The sequence below is a fragment of the Alexandromys fortis genome, unplaced genomic scaffold (assembly GCF_014885135.2).
Source record: "Alexandromys fortis isolate MF-2015 unplaced genomic scaffold, M_Fortis_MF-2015_v1.1 scaffold_16, whole genome shotgun sequence".
Lineage (NCBI taxonomy): Eukaryota > Metazoa > Chordata > Mammalia > Rodentia > Cricetidae > Alexandromys > Alexandromys fortis.
In genome coordinates, this window is record NW_026067893.1 from 12,672,461 (window position 1) to 12,693,416 (window position 20,956).

The following is a 20,956-nucleotide window of genomic DNA, read 5'->3' on the forward strand; positions in this document are numbered from 1 at the left end:
GAGAGAGAGAGAGAGAGAGAGAGAGAGAGAGAGAGAGAGAGAGAGAGGGCTCACACCAGCTATCACACCAGCTAGTAGGACAAGGGAGAAAGGATCCCAGACAGAGCCAAGGGGAAAGAAGGATTTCATCAATAGCAGCTCTGGGAAACTTCCTCCCCATCCAGTTCCTCTTCACCCCATTACTCTCCCTTCTGGTCCCTCCCTGCCTCTTGCCCCTCCCCCGCCCCATCCCTCTGTGTGGCTCACTCTCCTCCCTTCTGTCTTGCTCTTCACTGTGCCCACTTGGCTGAATTCAAAGACTGAAGCCTTTCTCAGCCGTGTTGATAAACTAGCAGGATATTTCGGCGGAGCGTCTGCTTCTTCCTTCCCTGCTCCCTAAGATGCTGAGCCCAGAGCTAGCCAAGAACAGTCCACCAGGCAAGCGAGTGGGGCTCATCCAAACTGGGCTGGACTTCTGAACTTGAGAATACCTGGGGCTTTACTCCCAGGAACTGAGCTTCACCCACTGCCCACCACCCGTTTAGTGGGGCTGGAGAGATGGCTCAGTCAGTAGAGTGCTTGCCATGCAAGCATGAGGAACTGAGTTCGTGTAAAAAAAATTAAACCAATAAAAATCTGGGCAAGAGAAAGAAACAGGAAGATCCCTGGGGCTTTGCTTGCCTACTAGTCTAGCCAATTCTTTTATTTAATTTTTTAATTTAAAAATATTTTTCATACAATGTATTTTGATCATTTCCCCTCCCCCAACTCCTATCAGATCCTCCCTACATCCGTACCCACTGAACTTCATGCTCTGTCTCTCAAAACAAAATGAAAATTAATGCAAACAATATATATGAGACAAAAAATACCAAAACAAAACAAAAACCACACATAAAACCATGGACTCCATTTGCCATTGGTCATTTACTCCTGGGCCTGGGACCTGGCCTGGAGTGTGGCTGATAAGCCCAGGGACTCTCCCCTCCCCTCATCTCTCCTCCCCTCTTTAGGCTCAAGGACCTATGCAGAAGAAGTGTGAAAATAATCATGAGAGCCAGAGGTGGGGGTGACTCCAGGGAAACAGCAGCTTCCAGACACAACAGGACCAACACGCGTATCACCTCACGGAGCTGTGGGTCTGTGACAACAAGGACAAGCCCTCCACAGGCTCAGGCTGGATCAAATTCTGACAGAAGGAAGGGGAAGGGCACTTACGGCCCTTGCTCCTAACCACGAAGCTCTTTGCAACTGATACCAGCAGGGTAAGGGAGGTCAGTTTCTCCACAGGAGACGTACTAGGTGAGGTCTCGCCCAAAGTTTAAATCTGAAGCTCAGTGAGGGACCCTGTGCTCTGATCTCTACATACACGCACACATGTACCCCTGCATGCACACAAACACACAGTAACTGCACTGAACACTAACTACATGCCTGGCACTGAGCCAGATAGCGGTTCCTTGCAAGCAGTGGTTTGAAGCTCATGTGTGCATCGGGATCATCCACTGGGGCTTGGTGGGGTGCTGAAATGCAGCCCCCCACCCTAACTCAGCGGAATATGGCTCACAGGTCACGTCCTGTCACACCTTAGGGGGCAGCTGCCTATGGCTACATGTTCTGGTAGGGAAGATGACATTGAAAGCAGGCCCGCGGGCTTCCCTGGGGGGACTGAGCACCACATGACAAATCTGGCTGGTACAGGCTGCCACCTCAGCAAGGCCACCTGGGAAGGAAGGCAGCTGAACTGGAATGAGGGACCACAATCGCTCCTGAGCCTTGACCTCTCCGGGCAACACTGAGTCAAAACTCAATAGTAGGAGTATTCGTGGAACCCCATACTCTTATCTTTGGGTCCAACTTTATCAGTTCAGATGTACTAAAATATACCATTCTCAGGGACTGGAGAGATGGCTCAGTGAGTGCTCACTTGTTGCTCTCTCGGGGGACCGAAGGAGCTCAGTACCCAGCACCCACATCAGGCAGCTCACAATGACCTGTAACTCCAATGCCAGGGGACCCTATTCTGGCCATTTCAGGCACCTATATTATACACATGCACATACAAACATGTAGACACACAAAAGTAAAATAAAATCTTTTTGTTATTTTTTTATTTTTTGAGATAGGATTTCTCTGTGTAGCCCTGGCTGTCCTGAAACACGCTCTGTAGACCAGGCTGGTCTTAAATTCAGAGACCCATCAGCCTTTGCCTCCCAGGATTAAAGGCTTGTACCACTAACACCTGGAAAACAAATATTTTTTTAAAGAATAAAATATACTACACTTCACAGGAAGTAGCGTTTACCACCCTACACATTTTGCAAGAAATTTTACAAATGTGATTTTTGGACTCAAAGGACTACAGGGAAGTCACAGAATGTACAACTGGTTTGATTTCTGAGCAATCATGTGTGTGTTGGATTGATCTCTTGCCAACTGAGGGTTTTAGAAAAAAACATGGTCTTCAAGAATAATGAAATATTTATGAGCACTACTTTTAATGAATGATTAGTGAAGTTGACATAATATCAAGTTTTGGAAGTTTTGGAAGCACGTATGCCAACATTTCTTCATAAGCAGTCATAAGCAGACCCTAAAAGAACCACTGCCTCGGTACTGGGTCTAGGGTGCCTCTAGATAAAATCCAGGCTTGACTCCAGCCTCCACATTGCAGCTCGGTGCAAAAGCGAAGTCTCTTCCAAGCAGCAGGAAGGAAAACAAATGCCATTTAGGAAACTTGTGTAATGACCCCAAGTCCAAGCTCCCATTGGCCATTCCCAGGCCACTGGCTCAGATAATTACAGAAAGTGGAATTCTTTTCATTCTTTTCATTTAAAAAATATGTTATGTGTATGGGTGTTTTGCTTACATGTGTGCCTATGTACTACTGGGTGTGTACAATACTTGTAGACGCCAGAAAAGGGCATCAGATCCTCTAGAACTGGAGTGACAGAGGGCTATGGGCCACCATTGTGGGTGCTGGAAATCTAGTCCTACGCACAGATCCGTTGCTTCAGTGAAAGTGGCCTTTGTAGAGCATGGCTTCTGTGCGCTACGTCCTGTTCTGCATGGGTTCGTTCACTGGGCTCCGTCGTGTGAGCTGCACGCTGTTGTCGGTGTTTGTTAGTTCCTGGGATCTGTCCTGTGAGGCGCGCGCGTTGTTGTCTGTGTTACTGTTCTTCCCACTGACAAAGGAGAACCTCGAGGCTTAGGGATGTTGCCTAGAAGCTGGTTAAGTGAAGTGCTGAGCTGCAACTCTCGGAGGTCTGAGTTCAGATCCCTGCAGTACCGTACCTGTGCCAACTAAAATCCCTTCATACCTCCAGCATGCAGGAGACGCCTACTGCAAGAACAGTACCTTCGCTGGGTTCAGGAACCAGCCCCTCCCGTTTTGAGAGACCCTTGCTCCCCAGGATCTTTAGCCAGGGAGCAGTCAACTGCTAATGAACACAAAATAGAGACCGAGAACAGCGAGAAACCTAAGAAAGGTGGTTGAAATGAGTACAATGCCCAAGCATCCTGCTCGCTCATAGATAATTTAAATGGCCTGTACTTGGCAAGAAAGCCTCCCGAGAATGTTACAAAGGCCAGAGACTCGTAAAGGGGAAGCATGATAAATATGACTGCGTGCGCGCTGTAAAACCCTTTCATGGCAAACATCGGAAGACAAATGGGAGTCTGGTGGCGCCTCTCCGGACAAGCCTAGCGCTAAATCACACCAAATGCGCTTCGTCCCAACACCCAGCGGGGATGAGCTGCAGCTTTAGAGGGGTCCCACAGACACACCAAAGGCAATCCAAGGGGCCCTGCCACCTCCCCTTTCATTTTTAATAGTCTCCATCTACCACTAGGGAGCAGTAGAGCATCATGGGAACCTCCTTGTGCCTTGCTAACTTTTGAGGGAGAGATCCTCGGGCCAATTGAAACACCTTAAAGCATTGGTTCTCAGCCTTCCCAATGCTGCGACCCTTTAATGACGTTCCTCATGTTGTGGCGACCCCCAACCGTAAACTTATTTCGTTGCTACTTCAGGACTGTAATTTCACTGCTTTTATAAATTTTAAATATCTAATATGTGACTCCAAGGGGGTTTGTGACCCACAGGTTGAGAACCACTACTTAAAGGATGCCTGTGGCCTGGGCTTCTTTCAAAAGGCAAAGATCCTTTTGGAAGGATGATATACGTCCCGCGGCTTGTATTAACTACCTTCTTATGAAGGGAATGTCACTGAAGAAATGGGCCCTGCTCTAGCCACTGAGATGGTCACCCTCCCACCACATTTGCTGCACCAGGGCTCCTTCTCATCTTCCCTCCGACAGGGTTCCTCCCCACGGTGGCAACTGACCAAAGAAGGAGAAACGACCCACGGGACTCATCACCTCAGCAAAGCCAAGGTCCTCAGCAGAGCACAGGCAGGCATTCACCTCCTGCCTCCAGTTATCCAAGGTGGACGTCTGTGTGTGCCCAGCATGGCCATGCTCCTTGACTTGGCTCCCTGCGCAGACTAGTTATCCTTAGAGCTCCCTCTCCGTCCAATCTCTCCACAAACACTCACTTCCCACTGGGTCAGCTGGGGGTGGCTGTCATCTGGTGAGCTTGAGAGTATCAGCAAGAGGAGAAAAGGAAGCCTGGCATGGTGGTGCAAACCTTTAACCCCAGCACTCAGGAGGCAGAGGCAGGTGGATCTCTGAGTTCAAGGCCAGCCTGGTCTACAGAGAGAGCTCCAGGCCAGCCAGGGCTACATAGTAAGCTCCTGCCTCAAAGGAAAGGGGAGGGGGTAAAACAAAACCTGAAGTCACCTTGGCTTTGGTAGACTTGGGGAGTAGGCATGAAAGTGTGGGAGTCTATCCTGGTACCCCTCTCCCCACAACCATCAATCCACCTGCTTTGTCCTAAACCTCCATATGAAGCCCCAGGTGTAGTAGTCAAAGATCTCGGAAGCCAGAAAAGCAGTCCCTTCAGCCAGATGGACAAGTTTAGTCACTATAATTCACTTTTATAGCGTGTTACTCAAAGCAGAAGAGAAAGAGAACATAATTTTATAAAGCTCATGGCCATCCGTCTCTTTTTCTGAGAAGAAAGAAGCTTAGAATGTATAGCACCTGGGGACACAGCTCAGCGGCAGAGGCCTGCCTTCCAGCACAGGGCCCTGCGAACGCCAGTACTGCAAATTAACACAAAATAAAATGCTCCTTGTTCTGCATCCTGTGGAACAGGAAGAATGTTAGGGCTGGAATCCACATCTTTTGTTTGCTTTGTTGTTGTTGTTTCTTTCTGCTGTTGTTTGGGGTTTTTTTGTTTGTTTGTTTGTTTGAAGACAGGATTTCTCTGGGTAGCCCTTCTGTCCTGGAACTCACTCTGGAGACCAGGGTGGCCTCGAACTCAGAGATCCAGCAGTCTACCTCCCTCTGACTCCCAAGTGCTGGGGTTAAAGGTCGCACCACCACTTCTCGGGTCTTTTATTGTATATCAGGCATGACCTTTCAAGTCTGATTTCTTTTCTGTGCATGTGTGTGGGCCTGAGTGCATGTGTCCCATGTGTGTATGGAGGCCAGAAGAGGAGATCAGAACCCCTGAAACCAGAGTTATAGGTAGTCAGTGAGCTGTCTGATGTGGGTGTGGGAACCAAACCCAGGTCCTCTGCAAGATCAGCAAGTTCTCTTAACAACTGAGCCATCTCTCCAGCGCCTTCAATCCTGTTTTTAAAGACATTTGTGGGTGTTTTATTTAGGGGTTCTGTTGCTGTGAAGAGACACCATGCCCACAGCAACTCTTAAAAAGAAAGCGTTTAATTGGGGCTGGTTTACAGTTTCAGAAGTTTAGTTCTTTATCATCAGGGTGGAGTATGAGATCTTAGGGATCAACAGGAAAAGAAAGGCTTTGGTTTAATAGTGATGTATTTGTGTGTCAGTTTGACAAGGGTTCAGTTGTGCTGGTGAGTTTCTGCCAGCTTGGCACAAATAGTCACTTCAGGGGAGAGAACCTCAGTTGAAGAATTGGCCTCAGTCAGACTGGCCTGGTCTGCATGTCTTTGGGGCATTGTCTTGATTAGCGATTGATGTGGGAGGGCCAATGCTCCTGTGGCTGACGCTGCTCTGGGCAGAGGGCAGGTTGGGTTGTAGAGAAAGCAGACTGTGCAAGCCATGGAGAGTCAGCCAGCAGACAGCATTCTTCCGTGATCCCCGTTTCAGTTTCGGCCCCCAGGTTCCTGCGCTGAGCTCTTGCTTTAGTTCCCTAGCTGACAGACTACAACTCTCCAAACAAATAAGTCCTTTCTTGTCGGAGCTGCTTTTGGTCCAAGTGTTTTTATCACAACAGCAGAGATGCAAACTAGTAAACCAGCTCCCACAGATCCTCCCCAGCCCCCCATCCTCTGCATGCTAGGTAGACATGCACATGGGTAGACACACACACACCCTTTTTTTTTTTTTTTTTTTTTTTTTTTTTTTTTTTTTTTTTTTTTTATATTTTTTTTTTTTTTTTTTATGTTAACAATATTCTGTCTGTAGGCCAGAAGAGGGCACCAGACCTCATTACAGATGGTTGTGAGCCACCATGTGGTTGCTGGGATTTGAACTCAGGACCTTTGGAAGAACAGGCAATGCTCTTAACCACTGAGCCATCTCTCCAGCCCACACACACCCTAAATAAATAAAAGGTTTAAGAATAGCATTCATCTGATTACATATGGAAACATACTTAAAAATCCAAGTCAGGCATGTAATTCCTAATTCAAGTCTATGGTCTCAGCATGCAGGAGGTTGAGGCAAGAGGGATGCTGACAGGCTGAAGACCAGCCTTGCTTCATAAACAACTAAAAATTCCATAGGTGCTCCCCCTCCCAAATAACCTCTACTGATATTTCCAAAATAAAAGTCACAAGAGCATAGTTTTTAAAAGTCCAACAGGAAAGGTATAAAAGAGAAAGTAAAAGTCTTCTCTTACTTCTGTCCACCTTTGGTATTAACTGGGCAAAAACAGTATATATAATGCTAAAGTCGTGTGTGTGTGTTGGTGGGTGCGCTGAGAAGGGACGATGCTCCGCAGAGCACATGAAGAAAGCCTTTGGAGATTATCAAAGTCCACTAAAGGTTTTCCAATTTGCATGTGCACAGGTCAGTGGCTCCACAGACCCCACTTCGCCAATGTGCCGCTTTTCATTTCAGCAACGTTTAAGTTGTTTCCAGCTTTGCTGCCAGTAGAGCAAAGCTATAACGAACATCCCTGTTTGTTCATGTTGCCCACATCATCTGCAGACTCAGAGCTAAGTAATTGCTTTGCTGGTAGGGCATCTGTATTTAAATATACTGCCAAGCTCTCCGACAGAGCCCTCCGTTTTACTCTCCGACATTTGTGTGTGAAAGTGACTATTTCTGGAAGCCTTGCCGACGCTGTATTGCCAACCCGCTCATTTCTAACTACTTGGCAAATCTTCAAAGGCACAAGCTTCGTTGTGAGTGAGGACTCACAGGTTTGGGGCACTTGCCTTTCAGTTTCCGGGAATAGCCAGCCCAGACCCTTGGTCCTGTTTGCATTTGTTCATTTGTTTGAATTAGAGACAGGGAGTCGGGTAGCCCAGGCTGGACTCCGAGTCTCTATTTATTGAAGGTTAACCTTGAACATCTCATTCTCCTGCCTTCATTTCTCAAGTGCTGAGATTACAGGTGTGTGCCAATCCACTCAGCTTCTGTGGCCCTAGGAATCAAACACAGGGCTTTGTGTGCTAGGCTAGCACTCTGGCACCCGAGCTACACCCCAGCTCACTTTGCCTATTTTCCTGAAGGGCTATTCACATCTTTTGTAACAACTCAGATGAACCTGCTGCCAGTTAAGGCACACAAGCCTTTGTGTGGTATGTGTTCACATTATTCTCATGGTGTTTATTTTGACTCTTTTTATTTTTTATTTTTTTTTAATGTTTACTGGAGACACTGTCTCATTGTGTGGCCCAAGTTGTCCTGAAACTGGTTCTTCAACCTGGCTGACCTTGAATGGATAATCCTCCTGCCTCTGTCTCCCAAATACTAAAATTACAGGCATTCACCTCCACACCCAGCCATAAGTTCTAGTTTACAAGACATCTTAGTCTTCCTCTGCAGATCCTGAGTGCTGCTCACAGAGGCCTGGGCTCTGATTAGGACACTGACCTACATCTTCTTGTCTGGCGTTATCATTTTAATTTCATGTTTAGAACTTCGAGACATTGAATTTATTTTGGTATGAAGAATGGGGTTTGGGTGTAGGGACATATGCCTATAATCCCGCACTTGAGAGGCTGCAGGAAATGTACAGCGAGTTCCAGGCTGGCCTGGATTCTAGAGTGGGCTCCTATAAAAAAGAACGGAATAAGGTTTAGCTCAAGTTGTTTGCAACCGGTCAGCCAGCTGGTCCTGTGCTACTGGTTAGGAAACCCCTTTCGTTGATATCCTTTCGCTCTTGGCACCACATGGCTCTGAAGAGCCTCTGACCCCGAGGTGGCAGAGAACTAGGTCACCTGGTGACAGTGAGCCGGCCCCTCTGCTAGACATGAAAAGGAAACAGTAGCCCTCCGGTCCTTCAGTGCCTTTCCTTTGAAAGAAAGATTAAGGAAGCCTCAGGAGAGGGTGATTGTTCTATACCAGTAGTGACACCACCACACAGACACTTCTGAATAGACACTATGAACACATGTACACTGAGTTGTTTTTGCTTTGTTTCCGTTTAGTTTTTGGTTGAGACAAAGTATCAAACTTGCGCCTGGAAATTGCTCTGCAGACCAGACCCATCTCCAAGTTGTGGCAATCCTCCTGTGCCCGCTCCCCAAGTGTCAGGATAGTAGGAGTTTGCCACCATACCTGGATCAGGTGGAGGCAGCCACTCCTAACAGGCCCTCGATAATAACTCCAGGACTGGCAGGGTGGTGTGTGCCCATAATCCCAGCACTCAGGAGGTTGAGAAAGAAGGATCTGTATCACAACCTAACCAGGTAAGCAAGGCAGAGAGGTATAGGGAGTTCCCAGCTCCCTCCCTAGGTCCATCCCACCAGGCTGTGACCTCAAGCATGACACACAGGCTCCTTGAGGTTACTCTCCACTGGAAAACATGGTAAATGTCGGGTCAACAAGATAGCTAAATGTGTAGTCTTGACAACTTGCGTTCAGCCCCCAGAACCCACAGCTGAAGGTGAGAATCAACTGCTAAACGTCCTCTCACTTCCACATGCATGGCATTGCAGGAGGTTTTAAAGAAATAATTAAGCAATTATTGTGTATAGGTGAGAACTTATGTACAGCATCTGTGTAGGCATGTGTGTCCATCTCTCTAATGTCGCAGAAGTTGCTCTAGGTTGCATTAGAAGACATGCTCCTCTGATCTGACCCCAAATACCAGCCCTTTGTTCAATGTCACTCTTGCTGGCCTCCAAGGCCTCACCTGGCCTTTTTCCTAAGAGCGAATTCTATCTCAAAGAGGCAGGACTAATAAGCATCTTGTGCAAAATAGTCATAACTAGGCATGGTGATAAACACCTGTGATCCCAGCACTCAAGAGGTGAAGGAAAGAGGTCAGCCCTGGATTGCAGGCCATTCTGGGCCGCCAGTGAGACACAGTCTCAGAAAAGCAAAAGTGGAGCCTGGAGAGGTGAGGGCTCAGCAGTTAAGAGCACTTACTGTTCTTACAGAGGACCAGGGTTTGGTTCCCAGCATGCGCGCACACACGTGCACATACACACACACACAGCAGCTAACAACTATGTTCCAAACCCTCTTCTGGCATCTACATAAATATACAAATGTGTATAGGCCAAAAACCTGAAAACGTTTTAAGAAACAAAAATAATAGCAACAGTTAATAAACAATACCCAGATTTCATTATTTAATGTATGAATAGTTATCAATTTGCGGAACAATTTTGGGATGGTCTGTCTTCAACTATAGGCTCAAATGACTCACACAAAATTCCTTTTGTAGATCTGTGAGTTCCCTCACACAAGGCAGGGTGTCAAGGATGCTAGGAAGGAGCAACAGAAGGTGGCATTAGCACCCAGAGAGGGAACAGAGACACAGAAGGCACAAAAGTCAGAGAGGCACATTCACACACGGAACAGTTGGGGAGATGGAAAGAAAGAGTAAGTGACCAAGAAAGACAAGGGGAGAGGGCAGCGATGGAGAGAAACCAAAATGACCTATAGCCCGCTCATTGCTTCCTGGGACAGTCAAGTTTTAGGAGGAGCGAGGACAGAGTCAGGGATGAACTAAAGGAGACCAGAGCCTCAATGACAGAACAACACATCTAGGAAAGGCTGCAAGTGTGTGGCTGCAGACACACAAAAACCTAGGTCAAGACACAAGCAAAAAACCTCTAAACAGGTACATTATGCTTAAAAGGGTGCTTAGGTGCTAAAGAAAAAAATGGATATAGACAGTCATAAAAATAGTTTAAAAATAATAAAGTCTTTTAAAAAAGTAAAATAATATTCAAAAAATAAGTCACATAAGGATTAAAACTATTATAACACAGGGAGTTTGAACCTTTTATGGTGCTTTGTTAATTTTTAATTTTTAAAACACTAATGACAGAAAATGGCAGCGTCTGAGAGACTTTGGGTTATAAAGGAACCACTGAAATTAAGTCAGTCTGTATACTTTAGAGAGGTCTTGACTTCAAAATGGAAGTCAGGAAATGTATTGCATTGGGGGAGAGGTGGTACTTTTGTTTCCACAGGAAATAAAAAGCTAGGAACTCCTTCAAACTTAATAATGTCAGATTTGACCAGGGGAGACCTCCTGAGGATCTTGGCTGCAGACATAGGGGAGGAAGCCAGGAAAGCCTGCAGGGCAGGTGGTGTGTATGCTGATCCCTCTGCATGGGAACAGCTCTGAGACTGGATGAAACATGATAAATCTTGTTGGCTACAGAGTCCTCATGACTTACTATTACATGTCATCCTTTCATGTGGCATGGATAGGGGTTTGGTTATGCAGTTCAAACAAACTTATAAAGTTGACAGATGTCTTTTACCTGCTCAAACATAAAACAGAAAATCATCTTTAGCTGACTTATACACACTACAGATTCATTACTTGTGTAGATACAGAAATATATGTTACCTTTAAAAGTTTGTGTGTTTGGGGGGCTGGAGAGATGAATCAGTGGTTAAGAGCACTGACTGCTCTTCCAGAGAACATAGGTTCAATTCCCATCACCCACACGGCAGCTCACAACTGTCTGTAACTCCAGTTCCAAGGGACTTGGCCCCCAAGACAAAACACCTATATATATAAAATAAAAATAAATGAATTTTTTAAAAAAAAAGTTTGTGTGTTTTCAAAACAAAAGGATCAGACACCAATAAAGACAAGTAGCCCAGGTGATCCAGCCTCTCAGAATGCTTCTGTTGCAGTTTTCCTCAAAAGTCTGCATCCAGAACAGCTTCAAAGCTGCTAGGTGAGCTGGTTCAGCTTCACACATTAGTCTAGCCAGGACTTCAGTTAAACCTGCACCTTCCCGCTACAGAAAGATTGAACAATAAAGCATACAGCTAGCTCTCCCAGGACTTGGCCATTATCTGAATTTTCTCAGGATCCCCCAAAGATTCCATCTTTCCCAGATGTCAGAAAGTAATTTTAAGAATATGACACCCAAATTCCCAAAAGTTGGGGTGGTCATTCAGTGAATTATGGATGCTTGTTATTGTTTAGAGGGGGTTGGTTACAAGTTTTATTGGTCATGGTCAGGGAGGAAACTAAGCCAGGGAGATTAGACTCTAAGATCTCATTCTGAAAGGAAAAAGGGAAGATATAGAGATGATAATATCAAAGGGTAGATTATTGATTCTACTTATAAACTAAAAAAAAGCCTGCTAGTCTCAAGTACTTTACATTGGTATGGATTTTTAATATATTGATACCAATTTAAAGTTATTTTGCTATTTTGTTATACTATATAAGGTATCTATGCAGCTCATTTAAAAATGTAATATGTAATTAAGAAATACAGGTTAGTAGTTAGTCATTTATGTTTTTTTTATTAATTTTTCCATTCAAAAATTTACACTTCCTCCCCTCCTCCCATTCCCCTCCTGATCCCCCAATCACTCTCCTCCCTCTCCCTCCCTCCTTAAGAGAGGGCAAGGAACCCTGTCCTGTGGGAAATCCAAGGCCCTACCCCCTACATTCAGACCTAGGAAGCTTTGCATCCAAATAGACTAGGGTCCCAGAAAGCCAGTACATGCAGTAGAAACAAGTCCCAGTGCCTTTATCAATGGCTTCTCAGTCAGCCCCTATTGTCAGCCACATTCAGAGTCATTTATATGCTTTCAAGATCAAATAGCGATATATTCTAGATAGACAGATGGTCTTTAAACACCTCAGAGACCTACAGAATATGACATTTAAGATGTTTTCATAACACAAGGCTTTACATGACAGTGAGATACATCTGCTCCTGGAAGCAATGGTTTACTTCAAAAGAGGATGATGGGCAGTGAAGAACCTTTTCTTGTGGCAAAGCTAGCCATTCGGGCAAGAAACTGCTCTAGCCTCAACTGCTGACAGTATGCTGTCCAAACTGAACAAGCAAGATACAAAGGTGACTGTCAAGCTTTGCCAAGACGGTAGGACAGTCCTTTCAAGTTCCTGCTTCACAAAATGTCAGATATTCTAGGCCTGTAGGCTGAAGATGGAGATGAATGCCCCAACATTACAGAAGAACCTTGGGTGATTGTCCAGAAAACCAGATGTCTGACATTTCTTAGTTTTGGAAGTTGCCTGTTCTGTAATTTCTGTTTAATCAGGTAATATTATGTACTTCTCTGGTCTTTAATGAGGTTAAAGACTAGATAGTTATACAGTTTTTCTTGTTACCAAATTCAGAAAAAAACTTACATAAAAGATATAAAGTTGTGAAACATAAAAACTTAAGTTGCTTATCAAGAAAACAATTTAAAGCCTAAGAAGATAGTTTGGGGTTGATAATACAAGTTAAGATAGAAAGTAAATTAGGTAAAAACTTTTGGCTCAGCAAGATATGATTGATAATAAAATAATTTCTCCAAATTTTCCAAACACAAATGAACTGGACATTATAAATATAATTCTCACTTATGAATTGTTCTTACTATATATAATTTTATTGTATTAGAGTTAAAACCTTTTCTTTTTATTTAGACAAAAAGGGGAAAATGTTGTGGAATATTTGTATACTGTGTGAATATATATTGCTGCGAATGATTTAATAAAGAACTGGCAGGAGATACAGGTGGGACTTCCGGATAAACAAAGGAAGTAGGAGATGAACTGAGGGACAAAGGAGATGCCAACGAGACATGGAGGGAGTCAGACATGGAGAATGAAAGAAAGGTAAAAAGCTACATGGGAAAGCATAATTAATAAAAGCAGGTTCATTTAAGTTATAAGAGCTAGTGGGACAAGCCTAAGCTTTCATAATTAATAAGTCTCTCTGTTGTTATTTGGGAGCTGGCTGGTAGGACAGAGAGAGACTCATTACACTATCCAGATCAGACTGGTCTGTGAGCATGTCTCTGTAGGAGATTGTTTTGCTTGTGAATTGATGTAAGAGAACCCAGTCCACTGTAGGTGGCACCATTACCCACACAGATGGTCCTGGGTTGTATAAGAAAGTTAGCTAAACATAAACCTCTGTGACCCAGGAAGCAGCATTCCCCCATGGTTTCTGCTGTACTTCCTTGGCTATGAAGTGAGTTCCCTGGTCAGAAGAAATGCTGTGTGGAATAGCAAACAGGCCTGTCTTCAAGTTCTCTCTTGAGTTTCTACCCTGACTTGTCCTCAAGGATAGACTCTGACCTGTAAGCTGAAATAAACCCGGTCCTTCCCCGAGCTGCCATTTGTCAGAGTGTTTACCACAACAACAGAAACCAAATTAGAAAACTGTGGGCCGGGCGATGGTGGCGCACGCCTTTAATCCCAGCACTCGGGAGGCAGAGGCAGGCGGATCTCTGTGAGTTCGAGACCAGCCTGGTCTACAGAGCTAGTTCCAGGACAGGCTCCAAAGCCACAGAGAAACCCTGGCTCGAAAAACCAAAAAAAAAAAAAAAAAACTGTGGTTCATCCTGGCTTTGCTTAAGCAGTACTCTCTCCTGGAAAGCCTTTGCCCGTCACAGCCCTTCTCAGAGCAAACCCTGAGATGGGACTCTATGTTCTTCCTCTTCGAGGAGGCCTCTGGGGAGGAGCTGACACCCCTCCATCTTCCATCCAGCCCAAAAGCACACAGGAAATGTCCCCAGGCTGGGCTGTCAGGTTGTGGCCTCATCAGACAATACGATTTTGCTCCATCTCTGCTTTGTCTCACCACACCTAGAATTTGCCTACCCCAGGGAGCCCCACCCATGTCTAACTAAATATACAAACCCCCCAAGAGAGGTACAAGGGGGTGTGGAGGCAGTCAGGAGACAACAGGGTCCATTTGCCTAGAGATACTTTGGTCTGACTCGTCACAGAGTGACACACCCCACAGGAGGAGGGAGTGGCAATCACCTGGCAAGAGGCATCTTTAGAGAAAGCTGGCCTCTACCTTTGTCTCCATTACACCCTGGAGAGTAGGCTTGGAGGCTGAAGCAGCCTTTTCTTTTGTCCACTGTGGGCCTGAGAAGACAGACATTCTCCTGTGGACCCCAGGCCCATCGCTGAGTGACCAAGCCTGGGCATCCCGCCCGCTGCTGTGTCCACACAGCCGCAGTCATGGATAGGTTCCGGATGCTCTTCCAGCACCTTCAGTCCAGCTCGGAGTCCGTGATGAATGGCATCTGCCTTCTGCTGGCTGCCGTCACAGTCAAGATGTACTCCTCCTTCGACTTCAACTGCCCCTGCCTAGCGCGCTACAACGCCCTCTATGGCCTGGGCCTGCTGCTCACACCTCCCCTGGCCCTCTTTCTCTGTGGTCTCTTGGTCAACAGGCAATCTGTGGTGATGATGGAGGAGTGGCGCCGGCCAGCGGGGCATCGGAAGAAGGACCTGGGCATCATCAGGTAGGGTCCCACACCTCTCTCTACTACCCAGGGCAGTTGATGCTCTCAGGTATACTCCCCGATGCCCCAGATAGTGATTGACAGCTAAGGATGCTGTGCTCATTTTCAGTTTCCATCTGGAAACGTGTGTGTGTGTGTGTGTGTGTGTGTGTGTGTGTGTGTGTAGGTCAGAGGACAGTAGTATTCGGGAGTCACTTCTCTCCTTCCACCATATGGGTTCTGGGGAACTCAGGTTGGCAACCTTAGCAAGGGACCCTACCTGCTGACCCGTCCTGCAGATCCTGAAAATATGTATTTTTGTTCCTATCATTTTTCACCTTTCCATGGCCACTACTGTAACCATAAGAATGATTCGGGGTTTCTAAGAATCACCGGGGTCACATCTAACCCATAGCGTGCATAAAAAAAATTGTTTGTTTGGTGCACGCAGCAAGAGGCAACTGTTTCTTTAAAAGGCCGTATTTCCTTTCTGGGAAGCTTCTTGAGACAAGAACCTATCTTGTTGTCGCCATATGTCCTCAGGGTCTGGGACATGGATACAAATCAGCTGGTGAGGCTTAGCAGTTCCTAATGCCCGTCGTCCCCCACCCCTGGCTGGGGCCAGGGTCCACTGTGCTGAGCACCTTGCAGGAGAGGCTTCTCTAAGTTCGCTTTCGTCAGCCCTGGTTCTGTGCCTTCAGCATGTTGAATCTTTGACACATAGACGCTGAGAACCTTGGCCAAGGGCTGACCATGTAGATCAGTTGGCGGAGGGCTTGCCTAGAATGCACCAAGGCCTGGGTTGAATCCCAGCACTGCATCCCCCAGATGGGATGGCTCACTCCTGTAATCCCAGAACTCAGGAAGGAGGCAGAAGGATCAGGAGCTAAAGGTCACCCTCATCTACTACACAGAGAGTTCAAGGCCAAACTGGGACCCATAAGACCTTGCTGAGAGAGGGTGGGGGCAGAATACTAGAGAGACAGAACATGAGTGAGAGGCCCTAGCCAGACTGTCACAGCTTGGAAGAGGCCACGCTGCGAGCCCAGTTCACCCTGACTCTAACTGCATGGTGTTTCTTGGCTTTCAGGTACATGTGTTCCTCCGTGCTGCAGCGAGCTCTAGCGGCTCCCCTGGTCTGGATCCTGCTGGCCCTCCTTGACGGGAAATGTTTCGTGTGTGCCTTCAGCAACTCCGTTGACCCGGAGAAGTTTCTGGATTTTGCCAACATGACCCCCAGCCAGGTACAGCTCTTCCTAGCCAAGGTGCCCTGTAAGGAGGATGAGATGGTTAAAGACAGCCCTGCCCGCAAGGCTGTGTCTCGATACCTGCGGTGCCTGTCACAGGTAAGTGGGGTCCTGCCCAGGCCTTGATTCCCTCATAGATACTGTGCTGGCTAGTTTTATATCAATTTGACACAAGCTAGAGTCATCTGGGAGGAAGGAATCTCAATTAAAATAGCTTCATAAGATGCGCTGTAGACAAGCCTGTAGGGTATTTTCTTAATTAATAATGATTCATGTAGGAGGGTCCAGTCCATTGTAGGTGGTTCTACTCTTGGCCTGGTGATCCTAGCTTCTATAAGAAAGGCTCAGCAAGCCATAGGGAGCAAGTCAGTAAGCAGCACCCCTCCATGGCCTCTGCATCAGCCCCTGCCTTCAGGATCCTTCCCTGTTTGAGTTTCTGTCCTGACTTCCTCAATGATGGACTACAATGTAGAAATATAAACCAAATCCTTTCCTTCCCAAGTTACTTTGGCCATTATGTTTCATCACAGCAAGAGTTACCCTAAGACAGATATCCTGTTTTACTTAGGTTGTATCTGAGCCGGGTCTTCATGACTTCAGAGAATGCTCCTAACTGCTGGAGCCACGACCAAGAGCAGAAGGTGTGGGCGGATTGGGACCACTACCTGTGAGGGATGAGCACGGGGCCATTGATACCAACTGTCTTAGTTAGGGTTTCTATTACCGGGAAGAGACAGTGAGCATGGCAATTCTTAAAAATAAAAACATTTAATTGGGGCAGCTGGCTTATATCATCATGGCCAGAGAGCATGGCAGCATGCAGGCAGACATGCTACTGGAGAAGCAACTGAGAGTCATGCATCTTTTTTTTTTAATTATTTATTATGTATACAGTGGTCTGGCTGCATGTATGCTTTCATGTCAGAAGAGGGCACCAGGTCTCATTATAGATGGTTGTGAGCCACCATGTGATTGCTGGGAATTGAACTCAAGACCTCTGGAAGAACAGCCAGCGTTCTCAACCTCTGAGCCATCTTCCAGCCTGTGAGTCCTACATCTTGCAGGCAACAGGAAGTGGTTGTCTGAGACACTGGGTGATATCTTGAGCATATATGAGACCTCAAAGCCCTTCCCCACGGTACACACTTCCTCCAACAAGACCACGCTAACTCCAACAAAACCACATCTCCTGTTAGTGCTACCCCCTGTGAGCTATGGGGGCCAATTGCATTCAAACGACCACACCAACTTACCCAGAACATGCACCGGGTGCTGACCCTTCTGAAAGTCACAGTAGCTGGGCGGCAGAAGAGTAGGGTGGTGTCCCTGCCTCCCAGCCCAGAAATAACTAGTTGAAATCATATAGTTGCCATTTATTGACCACTTCCACATCAGGCTCTGTGGTAATATTTCCTGTGCATCCGTTTGTTTAACCCTCAGAACAGACCTTTGGGATGGAGTCAGTTGTTAGCATCCCACGTTTCAGAAGAGGCGAGGAGGCACTGAGGAATTTTAGTTCCCGAGGTTAAAGTCACAAAACTTGTGAGAGGCAGGGCAAACCTCTGGATACACAAGTCATTGGTCCTTCTCTCTCCTTACAACGGAGATCTTTGCCAGCTGCTTAGATTCTTACTGGGAAGCCTCTCTACTCTCCTGAAGCATCCACAGCCCAACTTCCACCCAGGCTCCCGATTCCACCACCATCACCAAAGCCTGTGTTAGCCTGTGTCCGGCACAGAGCATTTATGAGCCCCTTACACATGGAGTGTCTCCACGACTCCAGAGAGCCCTATGCTCTAGAGTAGAGGAGCCTTTAGGCTCAGGGGAAATGCAGGCTTGCAGTGTGGTGAAAGGACCAGCACGCAAGATGCTCAGTGTTCTAGGCTCGCCCAAGATCAGCAGAAAACGCGTGGAGCTTGCAGTCAGACCCCAAGTTTTAAGTTGTCAAATTGAGCCTGGTGTATCGAATTTTTTCATTTTTCTGATTCTCATACAGAAAATACTCAACTTGTTTGGTGAGGGAGCCTGTGTGTGACCGAGAACTGTGTAAAGGGTGGGACTCACATCTACAAGTGAAAAGCATTTTCATGTTTGTGGGGCTAGGAAAGACTGAAGTTTTGAAAGAGGAGAGGAGTCAGGCAGGCGTGGGCTCCAGCATTAGAGAATGACTTCCGGTTTCCCTCACTGTTGTCCCTATTCCCTGCTTAATGCCTCATGAAGTATAGCATAGTTGGAAGGCTAGATGGGAAATATACATGAGAATGGGTACAAAGACAAAGTGATTGATGTGCAGCTGAGTGGGCCACAAACAGAAAGGAGAATAAAGCGGAGGTATAACGGATGGGAGGGTAGGTGGATGGCTAAGAGGAAGGACGAATGAAAGAATGGCTAGATGGAACAATGATGGACATATAGCCAAAGGAGAGGAGGGGAGTGGATGAGTGGGTGGAGAGATGGTTAGATGATGAGTCTGGAGGATGAGTGACAGGATGGAGACTGAATGGGAAAGTGTACCAGTGTGATAAGGGATAGAGAGAAAGGGGGGCTTTGACGCGCACACGGTGTACCCCACTAGAGCCGCACTGCATCTCACTAATGCTTTCCCATTCTCCAGGCCATCGGCTGGAGCATCACCTTGCTGTTGATAGTGGTGGCCTTCCTAGCCCGCTGCCTGAGACCCTGCTTCGACCAGACGGTCTTCCTACAGCGCAGATACTGGAGCAACTATGTGGACCTGGAACAGAAGCTTTTCGATGAGACGTGCTGTGAGCATGCGCGGGACTTCGCGCACCGCTGTGTGCTGCACTTCTTCTTGAGCATGCAGAGCGAGCTGCGAGCTCTGGGGTTACGTCGGGACCCGGCAGGTGGAATTCCAGAGTCAGAGGAGCCCCCAGAGCCCCCAGAGGACCTGGATGGTGGAAGCGGGAAGGCTCACTTGCGTGCCATCTCCAGCCGGGAGCAGGTGGATCACCTCCTAAGTACCTGGTACTCCAGCAAGCCGCCACTTGACCTTACAGCATCCCCCAGGCTCTGGGGGCCTGGCCTCAATCACCGTGGCCCTGTAGCTGCTCCGGGTACCAAGATGTGCCATCAGGTCGATGTGTAGGAATCTTGCTAGGCTCCAACAGAGGCAGTTTTCCCATGTCAAATTCCCATATTGATATGGGTCTGGAAGCCAGCCTGCCCTGTAGACCTCCTTCCCAGAAAGCCCAGTATCTGCCTAGTTTCTAGGTATGTCTTCCTCTATGGGACCAGTCCCTCTGGGCCTGATCAAGTTCAGATTCTGATTTATCACACCCACCACACCCAGGACAGAGTCCCTGATCTATCCTTCCTTCCTTCCTCCCTCCCTCCCTCCGTCCCTCCCTCCCTCCGTCCCTCCCTTCCTCTCTATTTCCTCCCTCCCTCCCTTCCTCTCTATTTCCTCCCTTTCTCCCTTCTCCTTTCCTTCTTTCCTTGCCCCCCCCCATTCTTTTTGAGGAAGAGTCACACTTCAGCTGTCTAGCTGAAGCGCTTGAACTCCAGGCATGGGCTGCATGGCTATCCTCCTGCCTCAGGTGCCTTTAGTGTTAGGGTTAGAGGAGTGAGCCATCATTCCCTGCTTTCCGGAGTCTCATCTCTAACAAGCCCCAACAGCATGCCCTTCTTCTGGTCAGTGGACCAAACTTTGAGTAGACACAGTCTGAATAAACCTGTTGTGGGTACGGATCCTAGACATCAATTCCAAACTTTAAAAAATGATCGCGTGGTATCACATGCCTGATATGTATTTGTTCGACCTTCGTGTAACCTGATGAAGAAGCTATGATGATTAGCACCCCCTTTAAATTTAAATTACATTTATTTGTTTGCTTATTGTGTGTGTGATTGCGTGTGTGTGTGTGTGTGTGTGTGTATAGAGATCAGAGGAGAGCTTATAGGAGCCAGCTCTCTCCCTATCATGTCTGTCTTAGAGATCAAGCTCGGGCTTGTCAACAAAAGCCTTTGCCTGCTGAGCCATCTCATTGTCCTTTCTCCTTCTTTGAAAAATTTATTTTATTTTATGTATGTGGGGAGGGGATGGGTATGTGCACGTGTGTGCTGGTGTCCACAGAGGCCAGAGGTGCTGGATTCCCTGGTGCTGGAGTTACAGGCAGTTGTGAGCTGCCAGATATGGGTACTGGGAACCAAGCTTGGGTCCTCTGCAAGTACAGTGTGGACTTTTAACCACTGATCCATCTCTCCCGCCCCATCCTACCCCTTTTAAAGCCTTACTCTGTTGCCTTAGCTGGCCTGGAACTTGCAGGGATTGCAAGTGTGCCAGCACACCCCAGAGACAAAGGGTGTGTGTGTGTGTGCATGAGTGTGTGCGCGCGTACATGCATGTGTGTGTGGGTGTGCGTGCGTGAGTGTGCGCGTGTGTGTAACAGGGTCCCATGGAACTTAGCTGGTCTCCAACTTTCTGTCTAGCTGAAGATGATCTTGAACTCCTGACCTTCCTGCCTCCACTTCCTGAGTTCTGGAAGGGCAGATGTGCACCGTGAGCCTAGCTTAAGCTGTGCTGGGGATGGCATTCAGATCTTGACGCGTGCTAAGCAAGCACCTTGTAAGCTAAGCTACATTATTAGGTCACTGTTTGAAGAAGAAAACTGAACCAAAAAGGTGTTGAAGTTGCCCAAGGTCACCAGAGTAGGAGTTGGCATCGACTCCCAGGACACTTGGCTCTGGGTTCTCTTTTGAGCTCTGGCATCAGTTTACTCTCTAGGTCTGATTCGTTGTCTTTCAAT

The 20,956-nt window shown here is 47.0% G+C and overlaps 1 protein-coding gene across 1 annotated transcript; it reads left to right on the top strand.

Moving 5' to 3' along the window:
• The first annotated feature begins 14,677 nt into the window (after nt 1–14,677).
• Calhm3 (calcium homeostasis modulator 3) lies at nt 14,678–19,296 on the top strand. Its single transcript, XM_050145501.1, has 3 exons — nt 14,678–14,964; nt 16,034–16,289; nt 18,805–19,296. The coding sequence occupies exons 1-3, from the start codon at nt 14,678–14,680 to the stop codon at nt 19,294–19,296; spliced, it is 1,035 nt and encodes a 344-aa protein (XP_050001458.1).
• The last annotated feature ends 1,660 nt before the right edge of the window (nt 19,297–20,956 follow it).

Bases quoted from the DNA above. Each gene is read 5' to 3' on its own strand.
- Calhm3 (XM_050145501.1), top strand. From the start codon at position 14,678: ATGGATAGGTTCCGGATGCTCTTCCAGCACCTTCAGTCCAGCTCGGAG. The intron at 14,965-16,033 runs GTAGGGTCCCAC...CTTGGCTTTCAG, and splicing joins AAGGACCTGGGCATCATCAG to GTACATGTGTTCCTCCGTGC. The intron at 16,290-18,804 runs GTAAGTGGGGTC...CCCATTCTCCAG, and splicing joins ACCTGCGGTGCCTGTCACAG to GCCATCGGCTGGAGCATCAC.